Below are 21294 nucleotides of genomic sequence, written 5' to 3' on the forward strand. Positions count from 1 at the left end.
TTCCTCGTCCACCTCCTCCTATATATCTATGTTCTATCTTATTATATCTATGTTTGTATCGTAGATAGTAGGTAAGCTAGGCGGGTTCTAAATGAAATGTGGGCGAGGGGGGGTGAGGGGCGGGGGGTATACCGCGGGGGGGGGGGTACCGCGTTTTCGGGCGCCGCGAGGAGGGGGAGGGGGGAAAACCGCGTTGTTTGCCGCGCCGCGGGCGGGGGAGGGGGGAACCGCGTTTTCGGGCGCCGCGGGCGGGGGAGGGGGAACCGCGTTTTCGGGCGCCGCGGGCGGGGAGGGGGGAACCGCGTTTTCGGGCGCCGCGGGAGAGGGGTCCGCGGGGTGAGGGGACCCGCGTTCGCGTTTTCGGGCGCCGCGGGAGAGGGGTCCGCGGGGTGAGGGGACCCTCGTTCGCCTTTTCGCCGCGCCGCGGGGAGGGGCGACAGCGTTTTCGCCGCGCCGCGGAGTCCGCGTGCAACGGCCGCGTCGGTCCGCGTGACGTCACACGGCACGCTCCCGCTCGCGTTATCTCCCCCTCGTAGATGTTCTCTCGCGCCCCCGTCCCCCGTTCGCGCGCGTCTTCACGGTCGCGCGCGATCCCTCTCCCCCGTTCGCGGTCTCGTTCAGAAATTATGCGAAAACTACAAATAGAAAATTTGCTTACCACCGCTTGATTTCAACCTGAAACCCCTGGCTCTTGAGTCAGACACCTTCGGCAATTTGCAACACAACAATGATTTTATACAAATTATTTAGAGTTTTGAACACAGATAAGTTAGAAAAAAGCAACACATGAAAGAAGCTGTAAGCATAAACTGCAGTTTTATTGATATGCAATACAGACAGCCTTCGAACACCATGTCTTTGCCACGTAGCACTATCAATCACAAACAGTGCAAATTGAACAGAGATTACACGGCATTATTTGATGTAGTGGACCTCCACACGACGCACAGAATAAATGATCGATCAGTATATAGGCACGGGTGTCATGTTTTCGCTCAGCGTACAACATTGAGAATAATCCTCGTAATCTCACAGTACACGATGCACAAAATTTTACATTACCAGAAGTATAATAAAAGTATGTGCAACACATCTTTTTCAATTCATCTAAGGTATTCACTTCAGCCTGGTTTAATACTCGGAAAATTACTTCCGAAACATCCTCAAACCTTTCACTGTCGTAACACGAATCGTTTGACAAAATTGCATCAACATCATCAATTTCTTGTTCATGTTCATGTTCATGTTCCTGTTCATTTACCTCAATGTCCATTTCTTCTTCTTCTTGTTCATTCACTCCAACTTCCATTCTTTCTTCTCCTTCAAACTGCAATTCTTCGAAATCCATTTTATATACACTCTGTTCCACTCACGCGCTAAAATATAAACTTTGGAAAATATCCGAAGGTTCTTTTCCAATTAAATTCGGTGTTGAGAAACTCCCGGTTCGATCGGAGATCGGCGATTCCCAATTCGCGACGGATCAAATATCGCGCTACGTCGACGTCCGACAAGTACAATCTGCTACAATTTCTCATCCGCGGTTCGCTGATTTTCACTATTTTGAATTTACTATTGAGCACCGGTTTGCACAATTTTATGTACTCGTCGCTCATGTCATGTGTTGTACTCGCGACTTTCGGTCCACGACTACTGAGCGTACCCTCAAATTCATCCTTCTATATCTCACTATTGTCACATCGTTTGTTTAACATATCTAATTTCACAATGATCTCAGCATCCGTACGGATGCGCCTTGCGAAAAATCTACGATGTACAGTTTTGCACGTGTGCAATGAAGTCACCGCGAGACACGTATGTTCATGAAAAACGATATCGCAACATTAACTTTCAATGGTTTAATCTGTATAACTGCTATTGAACCGCTATCAAACTTCTTTAAAACATCTTTAAAAACAACTTTAAAAACAGCTATCAAACAACTTTAAAAACAGCTAAAAAACAACTAAAAACAACTAAAAACAACTAAAAACATCTTTAGAAACAACTAAAAACAACAAAAAACATCTTTAAAAACAACTAAAAACAACTATCAAACAACTAAAAACAACTAAAACAGCTTTAAAAACATCTATCAAACAACTATCAAACAACTAAAAACATCTTTAGAAACAACTAAAAACAACTAAAAACAACAAAAAACATCTTTAAAACAACTAAAAACAACTATCAAACAACTAAAAACAGCTAAAAACAACTAAAAACAACTAAAAACATCTTTAGAAACAACTAAAAACAACTAAAAACAACTAAAAACAACAAAAAACATCTTTAAAAACAACTAAAAACAACTATCAAACAACTAAAAACAACTAAAAACATCTTTAGAAACAACTAAAAACAACTAAAAACAACAAAAAACATCTTTAAAAACAACTAAAAACAACTATCAAACAACTAAAAACAGCTTTTGAACAGCTAAAACAGCTTTTGAATAGCTTTTAAACAACTAAAACATCTATATTATATTACAAACTATGTGGGAAAAGGAAATAAAACATTTTATATATACATATATAGTTTATTTAAAAAAAAAATCATAATTTTTTCTGGTGTCGCGACCACCAGTTACATATTTTTAATACATTTTGTAATGCGCAATTCTTAACATGTTTTTCACATCTTATAGTACTAGTAACATCTAGATTATTTAAAGATTCGATATCTTCGTAATCGGCATCCAAAGTCTCAATGTTTAGATTTTTTCTAGCTTTATTCTCAAGTAAATCCACCAGCCATTCTCGTTTCTGGCATCCCTTGACGTACACAAGAGTCGACGTCTCGTCACCCTCTCCAAGCACGGCCGATGTAATTAAATGTTTCGCCATGCTGTATGGCACGTTTCCATCCTCCCATCGTAGTCCATGGTGATTTGCAATCAACCAAGAAGCGCATGATTTGTCGGATTTCGTGAGGAGACTCCATGGCATGGGACATGTAAAAATGTAATGTGCCAAAACGGTCCCGTTTCTCAGAACCGCCACCTCCTTTACGACAAATTTCATCCCGACGGTGAAGCCTTGCAGATCGACAAACGTTGGTACGATCATGACGAAACGACGGAGCAATCTGTATCTTATCGCGGTACATCAGTGCTTCTTATATCGCAATACCCGCTGATATTGCAATTTACATGATTTTGCGCACTACGTTCGACAATGGACAGTATTCGATTACACGATCATGCAAGATGAGGCAATAGGCGGTAGTATTTGCCGGTACATTCTCTTTGCAGTCAAATTCTATTCGCACATCCACGGTGGCGCTCTTGACAGATTCGTTTTGTCGCGAGCAATCGATGACAACAAAAGGTCCTTCCATCAGGAATGTATACAAGCTGCAAAGCGTATCACTGGAATCGTATCCGTAATAAGCTTTACGAAAACGCGCATACATATCGAAAAGGACGGCGTATCGATTTTTGCCAAAATCCAGATTCAAGTCGTCGTACAGATAAAATTCAGAGTTTAGATAAAGTTTCACGTTGGTCAAGTTACAGTCATCGAATACGCTAACATTTTGAGACATGATATTCTTGCGCCCGGTCTGCAGCGCAAAGATAACGTATCGCGGCTTCTCCAGCTGAGTCGCCGTTTTGACGGCCCACGAATGCTTGGTCGTGCTCTGCAACATGGGGTACTCGTACAGATCCCACGAACGGAAACTAACACTAAGATATCGCCCGCTTTCCAAGGCCCGTAGCATGGATAGCTTATTGATCTCGTTTAATGTGACGTGAGGCATTCGCCACTGTACTTTAAACAATTCAATTTCCGGCTCCGTCGCCGGATTTCCCACAATGCAATTGTTGTCGCTGCGCGCTCGTATCAAAATTAATTCGTGACGAGCGTTAACAACCACGCGTTTGTAATCCTCGCAAAAGCCCAGCAACCTCTTGAGCGGTACGCAAAAGTTGAAGTATCCTTCCGGTATGCTCGATGAAACGTCCCATCCAGCATTCCGCATGAGTTGAGAATCATTATACGATAGCGATACATAGTTCTTGATGGTACTGGTTATTCCAACGTTTCTGTTGCGATCAATCTCCACACCGTTGAGCTCGTATCGAATCTCATCGAACATGAACGCTGCACAATTATTCGCAAGCGTTGCCTGAGACTCGTCATTCCCTTTCTTTATCATCAATCTTCCTTCAACGTAGAGAAAGCTCTCGCACGGCAACGTGTATAAATCCTGCTGTTGTATGGGTATTCTTATCTCATCGTTATGTCCAAACGTTGTGTTGGCGTACGGATTGTACGTGTGTGTCTCAATCTTGACGACGCTGTCGTCAAAGATCGGTTCACCTCCAATGTTTAAGATATTAGCCATTTCGTACGACGAAACCCAATGATTTCAGAAATTCAACGTTCGACGCAGTGAGTTTCTTCTTTGGCGATCGGATTGTCTCTCTAATTTTGTTTCTCGTCTGTTGCACCTGCTCAGCTTCGTTCAGTACGAGCATCTCACGTTATCGCTGTCGTCTTCGTACATGCAGTCTAACGGTGATCTCCTCTCCACGAAAATCAATCAATCGGCCGTCCTGATCCACGACGCGAAGCCTCAAGTCCGAAATGCTCCGTACGATGATCGGAAGGTAAATGATCTGTGCCGGCGTTTCCGATATCTTATATCCTGGAGGCACACTCGGTGAAAACTCGTGTATCGTGTGCACGTACTTGTCGTTGCTGTACGCACCCGCGGTCACGTTACACTCTATGCGAATGATGTTTACGTTGATGATATTTATCGGAACATCCGATTCGTGCCATTGTCGCGACTCCAGCACGCGATTCGCTGAAAATCCCAGCAGCGATCCAATGTTGTTCGGTTTGGTGAAATTTATCCGATAAGCGCACTTGATCTCGCTCTTCATCGTATTGTTATTAGCCCGAATAATCAATGGGTGCGGTTCATCTTCGTTTATCGAGACATTATTGGATTGATCCCATAAAAGAGCGCGTTTCAGATACATGTCTATATCACGCAGTTCGTACGATCCTTCGGGAATGGTAATCTCCTTGTCGTCGTCATAGTAGAATTTATTGTTCGACGAATTTACATTCGGTATCGTGTGATAGGTTTCAAAATCTGTCAGACCGAGCTCGTAATCGCCATCGCTCAAATCCACGGCGGGAAAGTAGCTTACCGCGAGGATGCTGCTCTTGCCGGTGAGCGTAAATGTCAGTGACATGTTTGAATGAATACTGAGATTAAACAGCGTAACGCCGGTCTTTAAATTGATTGTCAGCCGACTGTAGAAAACGCAGACACAGTTGTCCACAATTGCTCTGATCGTATCGCTGATATGGCGTGCGATTGTACTCTATTACATTGTTCTTTAGATACTGCGCCAATTCTCTCGGTGGTCGAAGATTGCCAAAACTGTCGAAATATATGGCACGATCTCCCCTCTTCGCGTACGCCACCCAGTGAGTACCCGGTCCCTCAGTATTATCCAAATTCACGATACCGCTTTCGTTTCGACGTACACCGCCGATCGGTAACGAGTCGCGCATGAAAATACCTCTAAAATATGGAATGCGCATACGTTTTGCCAATTGTTGCAGTTGTATGTTGGTAGTTACGCCCTTGGGGATTTTTAGCGTCTCTTCGACGTTTTTTTTTTCTCGAGACTCCCCGTCCGCGTTTGTATGGAGCGAGATAAAGTCCGTGACCTTCCATGGCGCGATTGTGACGTTGCATCTCTTCCAGCTGACGTCGCGCGGCTTTGTTATCGTTCACGGCCTTTGCTGACTCCCGCCGCTCCGCCGACCAACGAACCGAGAACCCCTAATAACGGCAGGATCGGTAGGATACCACCGCGTTTCGCTATCGGAAGTATTCGCTTGTTCTTCTTCTTTTTCTTCGTTTTCAAACCCATACCGAGTTTCGTTTTAGCCTTCATGGCCGCCCAGACGGCTGTAGCTGCAGCTCTCTCTCCGAGAGTCGAATCGTTCGCGGTGACACGTTTTCGCGCTTTCGCGGCAAGTATATTGTCTGCCACGTGTCGTTCTGCGAGATCGCTGCTACGCGAGTAGGCTATGTCGTGCTCGCGACACGCTGCGTCCAATGGATTAATACCCCGATCACCTCTTGCCAATCGTGTTTCTAAATGAGTTCCCGGACCGCAAAATTGATAGCCGGGAATGTGTAATTCGATCGGAAGCGCGTTTATCGCGCGATTCAACAGACCTCGACCTATCTTCGGCGGCATTCGCCACAGTTTTTTATCAACGGCGGCGGACCGTCGATGTGCGTTTGCTGACACGACAAATTATAATGTATTAAACAGCGACGGTATTGCTGAACCTCCGAATCTGCCTTGATATGTTCGGGAAGCTTATCCCACAAATAATCTATATGATTATAAAACTGCCGTAGTAGAATGACCTTTGGTATATACTTTAACTGCTCGACGGTTAAATCGTAATATCGCTGTTATCCGACATGAGCAAAAACATTTTAAAGACTGAGCATCTCAGCTCTACGCGCCTCTATAAATAGGCCAGCTTTCTCGATACTGTTTTTCATTCGTTGTGGAGGGGAGGTAAAATGCGGTTTGTACGACAATCGCGGACGATCAAAGTGACAAACTTTGACGATAGGATACAGTTAACGAAAGAGGTACGCAAACATGGAAACATGCTACCGATTTCTATACGTGGTATCATCTGCGGTCCGTCGAATTGCGGCAAGACAAACGTCTTGATAAGCTTGCTGGAAAGTCCGCACGGTGTACGTTTCGAGAACGTGTATGTGTACTCGAAATCGTTGCAACAGTCGAAATACCGATATTTGGAGAATATACTAACACCGATAGAAGAAATCGGCTACTTTACGTTCTCGAATAACAGTGACGTCATTCCACCGAGCGAGGCGCTCCCGAATTCTATTTTTATCTTTGATGACGTGGCATGCGACAAGCAGGATACGATAAGAGAATACTTTGCAATGGGCCGGCACGCCGACGTTGACTCCTTCTATCTTTGTCAGACGTATGCAAAGATACCGAAGCATCTTATACGCGACAACGCGAATTTATTGATTCTGTTTAAACAGGATGGTACCAATTTGAAACACATATTCAACGATCACGTAAACACAGATATGTCATACGATGATTTCAGCAAATTGTGTGATACATGTTGGCAACAAAAGTATGGATTCGTGGTGATAGACAAGGACAGCGCGATTTCGAATGGTCGATACAGAAAAGGATTTAACGACTTTGCGATACCGAAACGCGGTTAGTTGTTGTCGACGCGCCGATTGAACAACGTTATCGCAACATGGACAGCGGCGAGGAGATTAGAGAGCGCGAGAGAATAGCAAATCAAATTGCGAAAACGAGCGATTCGATTCGCAAAAAGTATCACGCCTTGAAAACGGGCAAAATGGAGGAAGATATCGCGTTGGAGAGACACTTTAAGCCCATCATCGAGCCTCTAAGGCAGATTGCCGAAAACACCGTTGGCAAAGAATCTGACGTGTCAAAGATTGAGAATGAAACGGCGTGGGAAGACGAAGAGCCAAAGTTCAAACGAAAACGACCAAACGCCTCGTTTAACGACTCTGTAATGGCTTCAACTCCGGTTACGTTGAAACGATCGATAAATGTGCCATCTAATTTGAGCGAAATAACCAAAATTTTACAACCGCATAAATCGAAACGATCGACAGGTCCATTGAATGAACCACCGATAACCTCTGCGCCTTCCGTGCGGCCCACAATACTCGAATCACTCGCAAACAAAGATGTTTTCGAAACCACGGATGACTCACTCGTGACGTCCGTTCGAAAGCAGTTGCAAACATCTGAAGGTCGAGAAACGTTGCGAGATCACTTTGGTCTATTGGGTCAAAAGTACGTCGGGGCAGTTCTGAGCGGCGATCAAGAAAGCGGTATAGACACCGTATACGGCGTTTATTTCAGCAACGATGGAATGATGCTCGGTAATAAACGTTTTGACGTGAACAACGCGGACAACATAATTATCGACGGCATACGATACGCTGGCACACGCGGTCTTTACGAGTTGATCTTTAAGAAATTTCCCAATGACGATATCTACACGGTGGACGATATGCAAACATACAAGAGCATTCTGTTGACGACGAGTGCTCATAAGCGCAATTATGATGCTCACGCTCGAATAAATGGCAACAGGGGATACAAGTACACACAAATAATCGCACCGTTGATTTCGGGTAAAAAAGCTGGAAAAGGTATACCGCGTGCCATGACATTAAACGGCAACAAGATCGACCATATAATTGCATCGTCGATTTCTGGTAAAAAAGCTGGAAAAGGTATACCGCGTGCCATGACATTAAACGACAACAAGATCGACTATGTTCATTGGGACGATCCCAACGAGCTGTAGATCGTCTCCGATTGCTCGAAGCTTCGCGCCTAGCGGGTCACACCGGTCACGATAACGAGATCCTGTCGATTATCGAGGAACTTCGCGAGGCTGGACTTATTATAAATTAAACCGCGCGTCGGCGAGTCGTTCAATCAACATCGAAATGCCGATCAACAAGTTTGGTATATCGCTCGGAAGAGGCGGTGCGGAACCGTACTATCAATGGAGCGGATTAATCAGAAATTACGTGCGCGATAACGCTCTTTGCATGGTCGCCACCGACTTTGACGCGAAATCGCGCAAGATTCGACGGATAGCGCCGCCTGTAGATGATGGCGATGCCGCCAATAAACGTTACGTGCAGCAGAGCGTGCAAATTTTGAAAGATCAGCAGGATGAAATCGAGAGAAAGATGGCCGCATTCCAGAATAACGTGCAAATTACCCTAAACGAACTTCAAAAGATGATTCAAGATGTAATTGCGAATCATCGCGAATAGATAAGAACGTACATCTGATCTCTGCGTCAGTTGCGCGTCAGCGTCATGGCTAGTAAGAAGCAATCAACTGAGAAACGGAGGCTGGTGGAAGAACTACACGCTCCTGCGAGAAGAAATTTTTCGCGAAGACGCGTCATAGTGCGCGGATACGATGACCTGTGGCAGGCGGATGTGGTCGAGATGCGTCCATACACGCGATTCAACAGAGGCTACTACTACATACTCACCGTTATCGACGTGCTGAGCAAGCACGCATGGGCCGTACCGCTCAAGGCCAAGAGCGGAACCGAGGTTACTACGGCGATAGCGAAAATAATTCGAGACGGCGGAAGATGTCCGAAAAATCTGCAGACTGACAAGGGCAAAGAATTTTACAACGCAAACGTGCAGAAACTCTTGAAGAAACATAATATCAATCACTATTCGACCTATTCCGTAATGAAGGCATCGGTCGTCGAACGATTCAATCGCACGCTCAAGAACGATATGTGGAAAATGTTTACGCTCAACGGAAATTACAAATGGATCGACTCGCTGCCGGGTCTCGTATCGGATTACAACGCGCGAAAGCATCGAACTATCGGTATGCGACCCATCGATGTTACCCCCGCGATCGCCGACAAACTCCTAACAACGGTGTACAGCCACGTAAAGATCGCTGCTCCCGCGCGATTCAAAGTGGGCGACTCGGTACGCGTGAGTAAATTCAAGACAATCTTCGAGAAAGGATACACGCCAAATTGGACCACGGAGGTGTTAGAATCGTCAAAGTGCAGAAAACTAATCCCGTGACGTATCTGTTGGAAGATTCCTGCGGAAAACCCGTCGCCGGCGGCTTCTACGAATACGAGTTACATTGCGTTGCCAATCCCGACGTGTATCTCGTTGAAAAAGTTTTGCGCAAAAGGGGGGATGAGGTTTATGTAAAGTGGTTAGGATTTGATAATTCACACAATTCATGGATACACAAGAATAATGTATTGTAAAAATTTATTACAATATAAAAACATATTATACATACAAATGAGTCATTTATTACATAAATATCTAAATGTATTTACAATTGTATTTTACAGTGGTATTTTATAATGCCCCCATGCAGCGTCTCGGTAGAACCGGGTATATGTATCGTTTATCATCGTACGGACTTAGAGCTATTTTCGTTTCGGACACGGTGTATACCTCGTGCTGTTTGGATCTTATGCAGGTCTGCTGTCGTGTCATTTCAATTTCGTCGCGCAGACACCGCGTGTAATCGTCGAATGTTATCGACCTGGCTACGACGTTACTCTTAACACCTTTAGCTTTTTCGTATCTTTCATACCGTCTACTCGCAAGGCGTACATCTTGCTCTAAGCCCGACGAATTCGGTCATTATCGCACCGTTATTTTCGTCTTTCATTAAGCCCGGAACTTTTTTATTGGCGAGTGGGATACCGTACCATTATCGACCCGCGTAATCGCTTGTGTCAAATCTAATAATGTGGCGCTTCATGATGTCATACACATCTTCGCACTCGATGTGATAAATGAGACTGTCCAGTATCGGTGTACGTGGAGCTTTACACTTGTCGCGATACAACGGTAACATGTACTCGTGATGAAATTCGTACAAACATGTCTTGGATATATCGAGGATGCACATACCCACGTAGATTGGTTGTCGAACTTCACCTCGAGTTTCGCATTTCTATTGCTACTAAATTCTCCGAAAAGACGCTTCGGCTATGAAATTTGGTTTCGCGATCAATGCCTCCGCGCCGTATCTACCCTCCAATGAGTCACGAGTCGCACGTCAACGTGATTGCGCACATTCTCCATGGTTTTGCCAAACACAGCATTGTTCATCAATTTGTATAAATTTTCTCGAAATCATTCTTGGCCAATGTTCTAAATTTCGTATTAAGTTCTATATAATCGCGAAGCCATGGAGATTGCGCGAATTTCAATATGCGGTGAATCTTTGATATACGGAGACCGTGACGAGTACACTGCTGCAGGTTGCGATAATGTATTACATAAACGTTTCTTATCGTATAATGTTGCGAGGAGCTTGTCCTGCCGCTTACCGGGTGGTTTAATCACGCGTCGGACAGAATGGTAGGTCAGTGTGCGCGGCGTGAAGATGTTGCGGATATTCCAAGTCGACTTCGAGAATGTAGCCTATCGTGGAAATCCACCGCAACATCCATAACATTAAAATCGGTGTACGTCGTCGACCCATTGAAAATCTGCGTAAGGCAATGGTTGACACATTGCCCAGCCGTATAAGTTGTTTACGTCAAAATACATCAGATATACGACGGTTTCGATGGATCGTACGACTGCATGTACTTGTTGTTGGCCAGCGCGTATCTGTTTGAACATTGACTCAAACCGCCGCGTATACCGCGGTTCGATAAACATGACCATGTCAATGTCGGTGAGCAATTCGAAATTGATACGCGTATGCTTCAACATAGCGTCCCACGTAAAACCTGGTAGAGTATAATAATATGCCGGATCGAGTCCATAACTCGCGACGCAGCTATCGCGAAAATTTTCAAAGATATCGGCCAACAGCAAGACATCGGTTTTGAGATATAAATCGCTGTAGTCACCGAGCGTTCGAATGGAGAACCGCTGCCAGACGTTGACGGCGTGCGCGTAATCGCTCTCGGATACGGTGTCACCTGTCAATGAACTATAAAACGAGTCGCGCGGTGGTAAACACGAGTCCTCCAACTTTTCGACCAGTCAATGTACTCATACGGAAATACGCCTTTTCGTGTCAGCAAATCAAAATTTTCTGCGGATATTTTACAAAATTCGCGTGCAATATCGCAGTTTATCCTTGCTTAGATAAGATGCCAATTTGTTGAGACTAGCGGTGAGAAACTTGTACGAATCGATAAATCGCAATTTGACGCAAGTTTCTTATCTTTATCTTCGGTGCTTTTAACGTTTTTGTAAATGAAATGTTTCTCTTTTGTAATTGGAGCAAGTCTACATGTCCTTCGTACCTGTTGCTATTTCCGTTATAATAAAATGTGCGTCGTAGCCAGATAATTATGAAAACTATGGGAATGCAATGCGAATCTTTGTAGTTTAGATTACAGTTTGAGTGCGCGGGACCTCTGTACTGACCGGTCAGATGACATTGATCGCGTACTCGCACGTCGTCTGGCTCGAACGGTTTTTCGCACACGTGACAGTGCGTTGCGCTGTTAAACTTTTCCCACTCGTCTCGCGTGAAATTCGCCATGGGTATATTAGTGGACAAGATTGTCTTTACGTCGTGAGCTAAACGTCTTAGCTCCTCAGCGAACCACGCGACGCAATCCTTATCGCGACGAAACCGATACATTGATAGCGAGTCGTCGTACGAGCAGCGCACGTAGTACCCTATGCTAAACACGCGATGATGTTGATATGTGTACCTGGACGTTTCCGGATCCGCTTCCATCTTCTCCAGGGTACATTCAAGGTCGGCGTATACGATAAACGGAACTCGTTCCTTCCTGCCGTGATTTTTAAAGGCCAACCACTTGTCGTTATCGCTCGGTAACTTGATCGCGCAGTCGTTCATCTCCTGACAGTCGACGGTGTGGGCTTCCAATTTCCTCGCTGGAGCTGAAGTAGTGCAAGCATCTGTAAATAAAGAATTTTTTTTAAATATATTTTACGTAAAATTATTTTTATTATTTATTAGGATGTATACTCACCGATCGCAAAATTTTATTTTGTTCTTTTTCTGCTCAATTGCGAGCTCACGAGGGCGGACAGGTTCTTGATCCATGCAAAATGTCCCACGTTGTCGTCCTGCATGTACAGCAGATTACATGTCTGTTCATCTTTCGACCAGTAACCCGTATTGGCAAGATCGCAAGTTCCTTGTTTTTTTTCTCGATACCGTACACATTGATGGGAGATGTCGTTGTGATCTTCAAACCGTTTAATTTGATCCAACGTCATTGGAAATTTAATGTTTGTAAGATTTAGCACCGACGTGTAATGAGGATACGACGATTGCAGATCTGCATTTCTTTGGGGTTGGATGCAGAGCAGCCACCACTGACCATGCGAAACATGCATTGCCCATTGATCGCACGTTTATCACCGCTCTCTTCATTTTAATTTCTCGCGGTATTTCCACAAAACACCCGCGTGCAATGGATTATATTTGTTTATGTTAACTGTCAAATTAAGTATACGCGACAACGCCCATCCGCTATCACGTTCCTGGAATTCCTCCAGCGATGCTAGGGTAGGCTCGATGACGTGTCGCTTGTACCACTCACACAGATCGGACTCACGAAAGAGTTCATAGTTTCTCGTTGGCGATACGTTTATTCGCGCGTTTGTCACCCGCAAACAAATTCACCATTAAACTTGTGTTTTATTTTTACATTGTCATGTCGTTGCATGACGTTCCGCACATGAATGAGTACAATGTCTCTCGCATCTTTGAGAAATTGATGAGGGTCGATTGTTTGGAATTTATTACCACACCGGTCAGTATACGACTTTCAAAAGCCGTATCTATCTCGCGCCATCTGAGTCCTGTCTCACTCGCACTGTATCCTGCACCCACATGCACAAAACTTGACGTACCGAGTCTTTCAGACCTTCGAGTCGTGCGATACAGGCGACCACGACTGTTGAGACCGATCGATAATCGTGGCCGTTTAATTCGGCTTTGTTCTTCCAACGATTCGATAAACTCGTCGCATCGTTGCTTCCCACGCGGCAAAGTCTTCCCTCGAATTTAAAAGGGTGGATTGGTCCAACAACTCTTGCTCCATGTTCCTCTTTCTGACACAATTTGTTGCACTCGCGACTTCCAGTCCTCGACTACTAAGCGTATCACCCAGATTCATCAATTTATATTCTACTAATGATGCATCGTTTGTTTTTTTTATCATATCTAATTTTATCTCAGCATCCGTACATTTACGCCTTCCGAAAAATCTACGATTTGCAGTTTTGCACGTGTGCGATGAAATCATTGCGAGAACACGTATGTTCATGAAACGATATCGCGCCATTGACTTTCGGTGATTTGATCTGTATCAATGCAGCAGCCGTACATCGGCGCTATTTGCAAAATTTGCAGTTTTGCACGTGTCCGATGAAATCATCGCGAGACATGTATGTTCTTGAAAACAATAACGCCCCATTGACTTAGGTAAATTGCAGAATTTGCAGTTTTGCACGTGTTCGAGTAAAATCATCGCGAGACACGGTCGCGACATGTTCTTGAAAACAATATCGCGCAATTGACTTATGCGAAATTGCAAAATTTGCAGTTTTGCAACGTGTTCGGTGAAATCATTGCGAGACACGTATGCTTTTGAAAATAATCATATTTGATGCTATTGCCCGATGAGTGATCTCATCACGAATGTTCTTGACAAAGATATCTCATTTAACATATATGTGGTGGTGGTCACCATGCAGCAGCAGCCGTACAATGGCGCTATTTGCAAGATTCGCATTTTTGTACGTATAAATAGTCTACGAGGATTCTAGAGCGCAGTCAAGAGTTTGATACGGTTCGAGTACGTCGCAAACAGCCTCCAGTTACGATGTACACTCATGGTGCGAACTACTACGTTCCGATTCAGGATGAAACGTGCGAGAAACAGCACAATGAGTAAGTACCGCTAATTTTCGTATATGCTTGTGCAAAAAAAAAACTTTTATAAACATAATTGTATTTTTTCAGTTTTGATAAACCCCGCTACACGCCTCGTATTTTGGGAAGGAGATTTGCCTTGACATCGACAGCGTATAAATTTTTGGATGTCGGAATCAACGCGGGACCTATGTCCTCTGTGGATATACATATTGGTGATAACCGAGGCAATCGGATAATTCTGCCTCATGCAACGTGGGTGACATTCATCGAAAAACGTGCAGATATTCAGCGACTCGTGCAGTCATCGGCGCCATCATCGCTAGCGTTTCGAGATCTGGAACTCGTTAAAATACGTGACGCAGATATTGTAAAGTTGACATCGTGCGACACCAGCCTGTACATGAAACCGTCAACCGTACTCTTCCTGTTCGAACTAGAACATTGCGTCGAAAATGTATATTTTCAACTATGTCAAAATGTTCACGGCGTAAGTGAAAAATTTAAACAATTTGTAACAATTTTACGTCAAAATTGTATTACCGATAAATGTAATGCAGTTAGAAGCTTGCATGAAGTTTATGATAAAAATTCGCTAATAGATTGCGAACTGTTGGCGTATGCTGCCGATACTATTGTGTATAATGCGCTACATGATAAATAAATGCATATAATATGGTTAAAAAAAATTTTAATTATTTTTCCTTTTCATTTACCGTTCATCTCATTCCCTATCATTAGAATTAAGCTGTCTTCGTTTATCGTTTACTTAAATGTAATATTAAAAATTAAATATATATATTAAGATCTAAACTATTAAATTTCGTCGGCGAAGAAAAGATATGCGATCGTGGGCGAGAACGCGAACGGGGCCGGGAGCGAAAGAGACCGCGAACGGGGAGAGGGATCGCGCGCGACCGTGAAGACGCGCGCGAACGGGGGACGGGGGCGCGAGAGAACATCTACGAGGGGGAGATAACGCGAGCGGGAGCGTGCCGTGTGACGTCACGCGGACCGACGCGGCCGTTGCACGCGGACTCCGCGGCGCGGCGAAAACGCGGTCGCCCCTCCCCGCGGCGCGGCGAAAAGGCGAACGAGGGTCCCCTCACCCCGCGGACCCCTCTCCCGCGGCGCCCGAAAACGCGAACGCGGGTCCCCTCACCCCGCGGACCCCTCTCCCGCGGCGCCCGAAAACGCGGTTCCCCCCTCCCCCGCCCGCGGCGCCCGAAAACGCGGTTCCCCCTCCCCCGCCCGCGGCGCCCGAAAACGCGGTTCCCCCCTCCCCCGCCCGCGGCGCCCGAAAACGCGGTTCCCCCCTCCCCCGCCCGCGGCGCGGCAAACAACGCGGTTTCCCCCCTCCCCCTCCTCGCGGCGCCCGAAAACGCGGTACCCCCCCCCCGCGGTATACCCCCCGCCCCTCACCCCCCCTCGCCCACATTTCATTTAGAACCCACCTAGCTTACCTACTTTTGTTCTTAATCTGTTGATTAATGTGATGAAATATCTTTCCGCTCTGACCTTGTTGAACCATGGTTTCGTGGATTCTCGGTCATAGAATAAATCAAAATAGAAGACGCCCTTGTGCTGCGAGTCTCGTTCGATCGATGATTGGGTGGCCTCCCATGTCCCCCTCCTAGCCACAGCCAGAAGATCCCCCACCGGAACGGAAATGGAGGGGTCCGCCTCCTCCCCAGCCGCCTCCTTAGCCAATCCGTCGGCAATCTCGTTACCCAGAATTCCCACATGCGCCGGGATCCACACAAGCACAATTCTCCTACCGCAATATTTCTCTAATTTATATATAAGTATTCTAGTCTCCGTGACATATTTGTTCTTGTGAACATTAAGGTGGTTATTTTGGATTGATTTAACGACCGACTGACAGTCGGACAGTATTATTGCCTCGCTCTTCCTCCCCTCTCTCTGAAGCCACAAAAGTTGGAGGGCGGCACGAACAGCAAACGCTTCAGCGGAGAATGAAGAGCAGAATTTAGGAAGACTCATCTTATAAGCATCCTCTTGATCGCATATCACGATGCTCGCCCTCGTAGATCTAGAAGAGTCGCCGTATGATCCATCAGTATATATGTATAATGTCAGGGTCCGAGCTCAAATTATATTTCTCCGTGATCTTGCATATGAGAGATCGATCCGAAAACCTCTCACCCTTCCTCTCTGCCCCAATGGACAGATCAACCGCAGGCTTGAAAGTATGCGCACCAAACGACCCCTGAAAAACCTCGAATTTGCCCGTGGGGCCAATGAGATGTCTATGTCGGATGGTCCCTCTCCATATCTCCGACAACAGCGAAGGTCTAGTTAGGCTGTTTCAACCGAACATAATTCTCGCCATCCATCAGGTTGCGCAGCTTGTCGCATAAGCCGCTACGGTTGTAGGCAATAGCCTTATTAACAAAATTCGTGCCCAACAACATCGCCCGATCTCTCAGATGTCTAACTTTCGCCTCAGCAACAATAACGTTGTTGGGCGTAGAATTCCTGTATCCCAGCGCTGTGCGTATGCCCATGAACTGAGCTCTTTCCAATTTAAGCTGCAGCGATGGCTGTCTGGGGAAGAATACAAAGCTCCCATAATCAGTGATGGATCTCACCAGGCTCTTGTATAGCATCAGGGCCGTGTTCACCTCCATGCCCTTGGAAACTCCGCACAAATATCTGATAATCGAGTTGGCACGGCTCACCTTACCCCTCAGCTCCTGCACCTGTCGGTTGAAACTCAGCTTGTTGTCCAGCCATACCCCCAAAAACTTGGCTGCTCCGCAGTTGAAGACCTCACAGTCACCAATACGGATATTCATCCGCCTGTCAATGTATCCACTCTTAGAGAACTCCACCAGTACAGTCTTCTTAGGTTCGAGGTCCAGGCCCATATTGCGAAGCCGCTCTGCAATGATGTTCACCGCCTGCTGTAGAAGGAGACGGTTCCGCTCGCGGATCCGCCCCCGCGAACATACAACCCGATGTCGTCGGCAAACTCGACTGCCTCTACGCTTTCCGGAAGATCAGCGCACAAGTCCCGCGTGTATAGCGAATACAATGCCGGACTCAAGACAGCACACTGCGGGAGCCCCCTGTAAACGTATCGATCTATATGCTCACGAGCATTTACAATAAATCGTACCTTTCTCCGATATAGCCGGTTACATATGAATCTCGCTATGGCGGGGGGGCAATTAAGTGCGATCAATTTTGCCAGCATGATCCGGTAGTCCACGCAATCATATGCCGAGCAGACGTCCAGAAACGCAGCAAGGGTATACTCGCCCACACACATGGCCGTTCTTATATCTGCGACGATTCTGACAAGGTTATCCGCGCAGGATCTCCCTCTGCGGAAGCCGCTCTCCGACGGGCTGAATTTCTCCTCCCTCTCAGCCCACCAGATCAGTCTCTCGTTGATCATCCTTTCCATAAGTTTTCCGATGCAGGAAGACAGTGAAATGGGCCGCACTTTCTCACGACTTATTTTATCTATAAAAATTACCTGGTAATTCAACCAGTCCTCAGGGAGTACGCCCGTGGTCCACACTCTGTTGAAGATGTCCAACAAACACACCCTCGCGACCTCCGGAAGAGCCCTGATCGTCCTGTACTCCATGCCGTCCAGGCCGGGAGCTGAGTCCTTCCTGATCATTTCCATCGTTCTGTCGAATTCCGCACGCGAAAAGGGAGCCTCCAAATCCTCGTCCGGGCTGCTCTCACCAAACTCCGAGGCGGGCTCCACGCCCACAAAAGGGGGGCCAAGCCAATGGGCGATCTAATTACATCCTCTCTATTTTTCGTAGGCCAGGCGTTTCATTCTAAATTCTTTCTGGCGTTCTTCATGATGCGCATGGTTTTCCAAACATACGAGAGGCTCGTAAATCTGTCAATCTCACTACAAAACTTTTCGAAGCTAGCCTTCTTCTTAAGTTTAATGGTGCGTCTCGCCACAGCAGCAGCCCTCCTGTACAGCAGCCAATCGTGGAGACTCTTCGATTTCTTGAAGGCAGCCAGGGACGTCTTTCTGTCATGTATAACCTCCTCGCATTCGGCATCCCACCATCTGTGAGATTGTTTTCTTTTGTCAGGTGTGATGACGGTGGGCGCCGCACCCGCGCGTCTACCCAAGGCCACCGCAACTGCATCCTTAATAATGTCAATAAATGAGGAGTAATACGCTTCGAAATCTTCCTCCAAAAGCTCCCGACTCGGGATGAGGGATGAAGTTACCCGGCTCTTGACCAACTCACCAAAGCGTCGCCAATCCGTCTTCTTAGTTGACAATCGATTCGTAATCTTCTTGTATATCATGGGGTGGTTGTCGAAGGAGAAAGAAATGGGGAAGTGATCGCTGCCCCATGCATCTGCCAATTGGTGGTACGATATTTCTCCTACAATATGATTCGAGCCAAAGAGTAAGTCCAAGTTAGTATCACGCTGTCCCCTGGCTCCATTCCGAGAGCAAGTGTCCGTGTTAACACAGATGAGACCCTCATCGTCCATAAGTTCATGTAGCAAGTCACCTTTTGTATCCGTGGATGGGCAATTCCACGCCACGTTGTGAGCATTAAAATCCCCGAGGAAGACAGTGTCCGAGTTACCATCACCAATGGCGTCAAATATGGGCCGAAAATCGCGTCTAGCCATTGGTTCATCTGGGTGTCTGTATATGGCAACAATATTAAAGTTGCGAGAGAGATTATTGGTCCTCACACAGACAACGTCGTATCCCACTGGAAGGGCAGGGATGGGAACAACGCTGAAGTCCAAATATTTGCGGAGGGATATAGATACCCCTCCACTGCCAAGTCTATTCCCGCTACACACAGTGTTATAGTTAGAAAAGGAGACCCGGCGGGGTCCAGAACATCTGGTCTCCGTCAAGACGACAATATCATACTCCGGAATGTGTTTGGTTAGTTCTTCTTTACAGCCGCGGAAGCCCCGACAATTCCACAGTAGGAGTTGGAATTATGCAGAAGGGGGAAGGGTAGGACCCCCTAGACCGATCATAACAGGCTCTTTATACTTGTTGCTGTGCGTTTTTCTTCTATCTTCTGTATCCCGTTCAGTACCATTATCTCGAGGCGAGCGTGTTCGCATTGCACGCCTATTATCGTGCATCAGTGCATCGATCAAACAATCCCGCGCTGCAGGGAATCTATGCAATAATAGTAAGATGTTATCCACTATTTCCTCAGCCGAACCCCGGTCAGAGGCGGCATGAGTCTCGTCAGCACCTCGCTGCACCACCCGCGCCCACGAAGCACCATTTCGCGCCGAGGCAATGGCAAGGCCTCTCTTGTCTCTGGTAATGTCCTCGGCCCGGACATTAAATTGGCCAAAATAATTCCCAATTCCACGCAGGGACCATGTTCCCTCGTTCTTGGTCGGGTCACTTCGTTCCGCTCATGCGACGCCCTCACGACACGCACCGATCTCTCCCGGTCGCCCCCCTCCCCAGAGGGCGCCGGCCTGGAGACCGGCAGCTCAGGTCAGGCCGTTGGATTTGCCAACCTGCCCATTGGTTTCGCAGGAGCTGAAGATTCTCCCTCGATAATTCGCAGAGCTCTATGAAAAGAGACATTGTTGTAAGCCATGACTATATTTATACTCTTATTTCTTTCATGCTCAGGACATCCGCGGAACGTCGATTTGTGCTGACCACCACAGTTATAACAGCACACCGGTTTTTCGCAATGTCCATGAGTCTTATCGCCACAAACTATGCAACGGGTTTCACTCTTACATGCGGTCTTTGTGTGGCCAAATCTAAAACAGTTGAAACACTCTTGAGTTTGAGGAAAGGGTCTTACTCTTAAACCGACGCAGCCACCGAAGACTGACAAATCACGGATCTTGTTAGACTTAAAGGTGATGGTGATATTATCGGTGGCAACCAAGGACGATTTTTGGGCGGCGAACATTTTCGACGATACATCCTCTCCAGTTTCAAGATGTTAGATTTATCCTGAATCACCTCCCATAACTCAGGAATCCCAGACGGCCAATCTGAAATGACTCCTTTACTAATGAACGACCACTGTTCTACATATGCTTTAATTTTTGGAACATGCATCTTATCTATAATGTCGAGAGCCCGGTTGGCATCGATAAATTTATCAAATTCAGCTTCTGCGGAGAAATGATTTATCATTTCTAGAGAGGTCGGGCAAATTTAAAGTTCCGCAAGGATCATCCATATTTTGATTTTATTCATGCCTTTTCTAGTAGTGGATTGATCCGGAGGGAGTCGGATAATAACTTTAGCTTTACCTGTGTGGTCGTCGTCGAATCTCACATACCGCTGTGCGTCAATATTATTATTTGAAGAACACTTCTGCAGAGCAAAATCGTAAATATTGTACGATTCCTTATCAATAGGCGGATCCGATAGTCCCACGTTGGTATCACGTGGCTCGTCCCTTGTATTCGCGTGATCGCTCGGAGTTGAAGTCGTGTTCACAATGTGCGCCTTATTACTACCTATATTCATATGACTAGTCGGCGGGGTCACTTTATTTATTAAAAACTCGCGGCCCCCCGTATTCGAGAGCTTGTCAGCATTAATATCTACTTGTACTCTATCTCGTCCTCCTGACTTGAAAACGTGTTCCGTCTCTTGGAAATTTCCTTATCCCTTTGCTGCTTCGAAGTCAGATTTCGCCGGATCGGATTCGCGTCCCGATTAGGATCCCGCTGTTCCTTAATTATTATGTCCTTAACAACGTCGTCGAATTCCTACTCAGTAACGCACGTCTTCTTTCTTTTATTGCACTGCGTCT

General features: G+C 46.1%; 3 protein-coding genes across 3 annotated transcripts; 1 reads left to right on the top strand and 2 right to left on the bottom strand.

The window, feature by feature from the left end:
- Window positions 1-14283: 14283 nt before the first annotated feature.
- On the top strand, window positions 14284-15302 carry LOC139785278 (uncharacterized). The gene is made up of 2 exons (XM_071724453.1): window positions 14284-14524; window positions 14597-15302. Exons 1-2 carry the CDS (start codon window positions 14457-14459, stop codon window positions 15168-15170), a joined length of 642 nt encoding a protein of 213 aa, XP_071580554.1. The 5' UTR covers window positions 14284-14456; the 3' UTR covers window positions 15171-15302.
- Window positions 15303-16821: 1519 nt separating this feature from the next.
- On the bottom strand, window positions 16822-17397 carry LOC139785274 (uncharacterized). Its single transcript, XM_071724451.1, has one exon. The coding sequence runs from the start codon at window positions 17395-17397 to the stop codon at window positions 16822-16824; it is 576 nt and encodes a 191-aa protein (XP_071580552.1).
- A 925-nt stretch (window positions 17398-18322) lies between these two features.
- On the bottom strand, window positions 18323-19156 carry LOC139785275 (uncharacterized). Its single transcript, XM_071724452.1, has one exon. It carries the CDS (start codon window positions 19154-19156, stop codon window positions 18323-18325), a length of 834 nt encoding a protein of 277 aa, XP_071580553.1.
- Window positions 19157-21294: the final 2138 nt, after the last annotated feature.

This window comes from Temnothorax nylanderi, unplaced genomic scaffold (genome assembly GCF_030848795.1).
Source record: "Temnothorax nylanderi isolate EJ_2023f unplaced genomic scaffold, tnyl_v1.0 TNYL_tig0768_pilon, whole genome shotgun sequence".
Lineage (NCBI taxonomy): Eukaryota > Metazoa > Arthropoda > Insecta > Hymenoptera > Formicidae > Temnothorax > Temnothorax nylanderi.

Excerpts from the sequence above, each read along its gene's own strand:
- LOC139785278 (XM_071724453.1), top strand. The coding sequence starts at position 14,457 with ATGTACACTCATGGTGCGAACTACTACGTTCCGATTCAGGATGAAACG. Across the intron at positions 14,525-14,596 it reads TGCGAGAAACAGCACAATGA|TTTTGATAAACCCCGCTACA; the intron begins GTAAGTACCGCT and ends GTATTTTTTCAG.
- LOC139785274 (XM_071724451.1), bottom strand. The coding sequence starts at position 17,397 with ATGGGCCTGGACCTCGAACCTAAGAAGACTGTACTGGTGGAGTTCTCT.
- LOC139785275 (XM_071724452.1), bottom strand. The coding sequence starts at position 19,156 with ATGGCTAGACGCGATTTTCGGCCCATATTTGACGCCATTGGTGATGGT.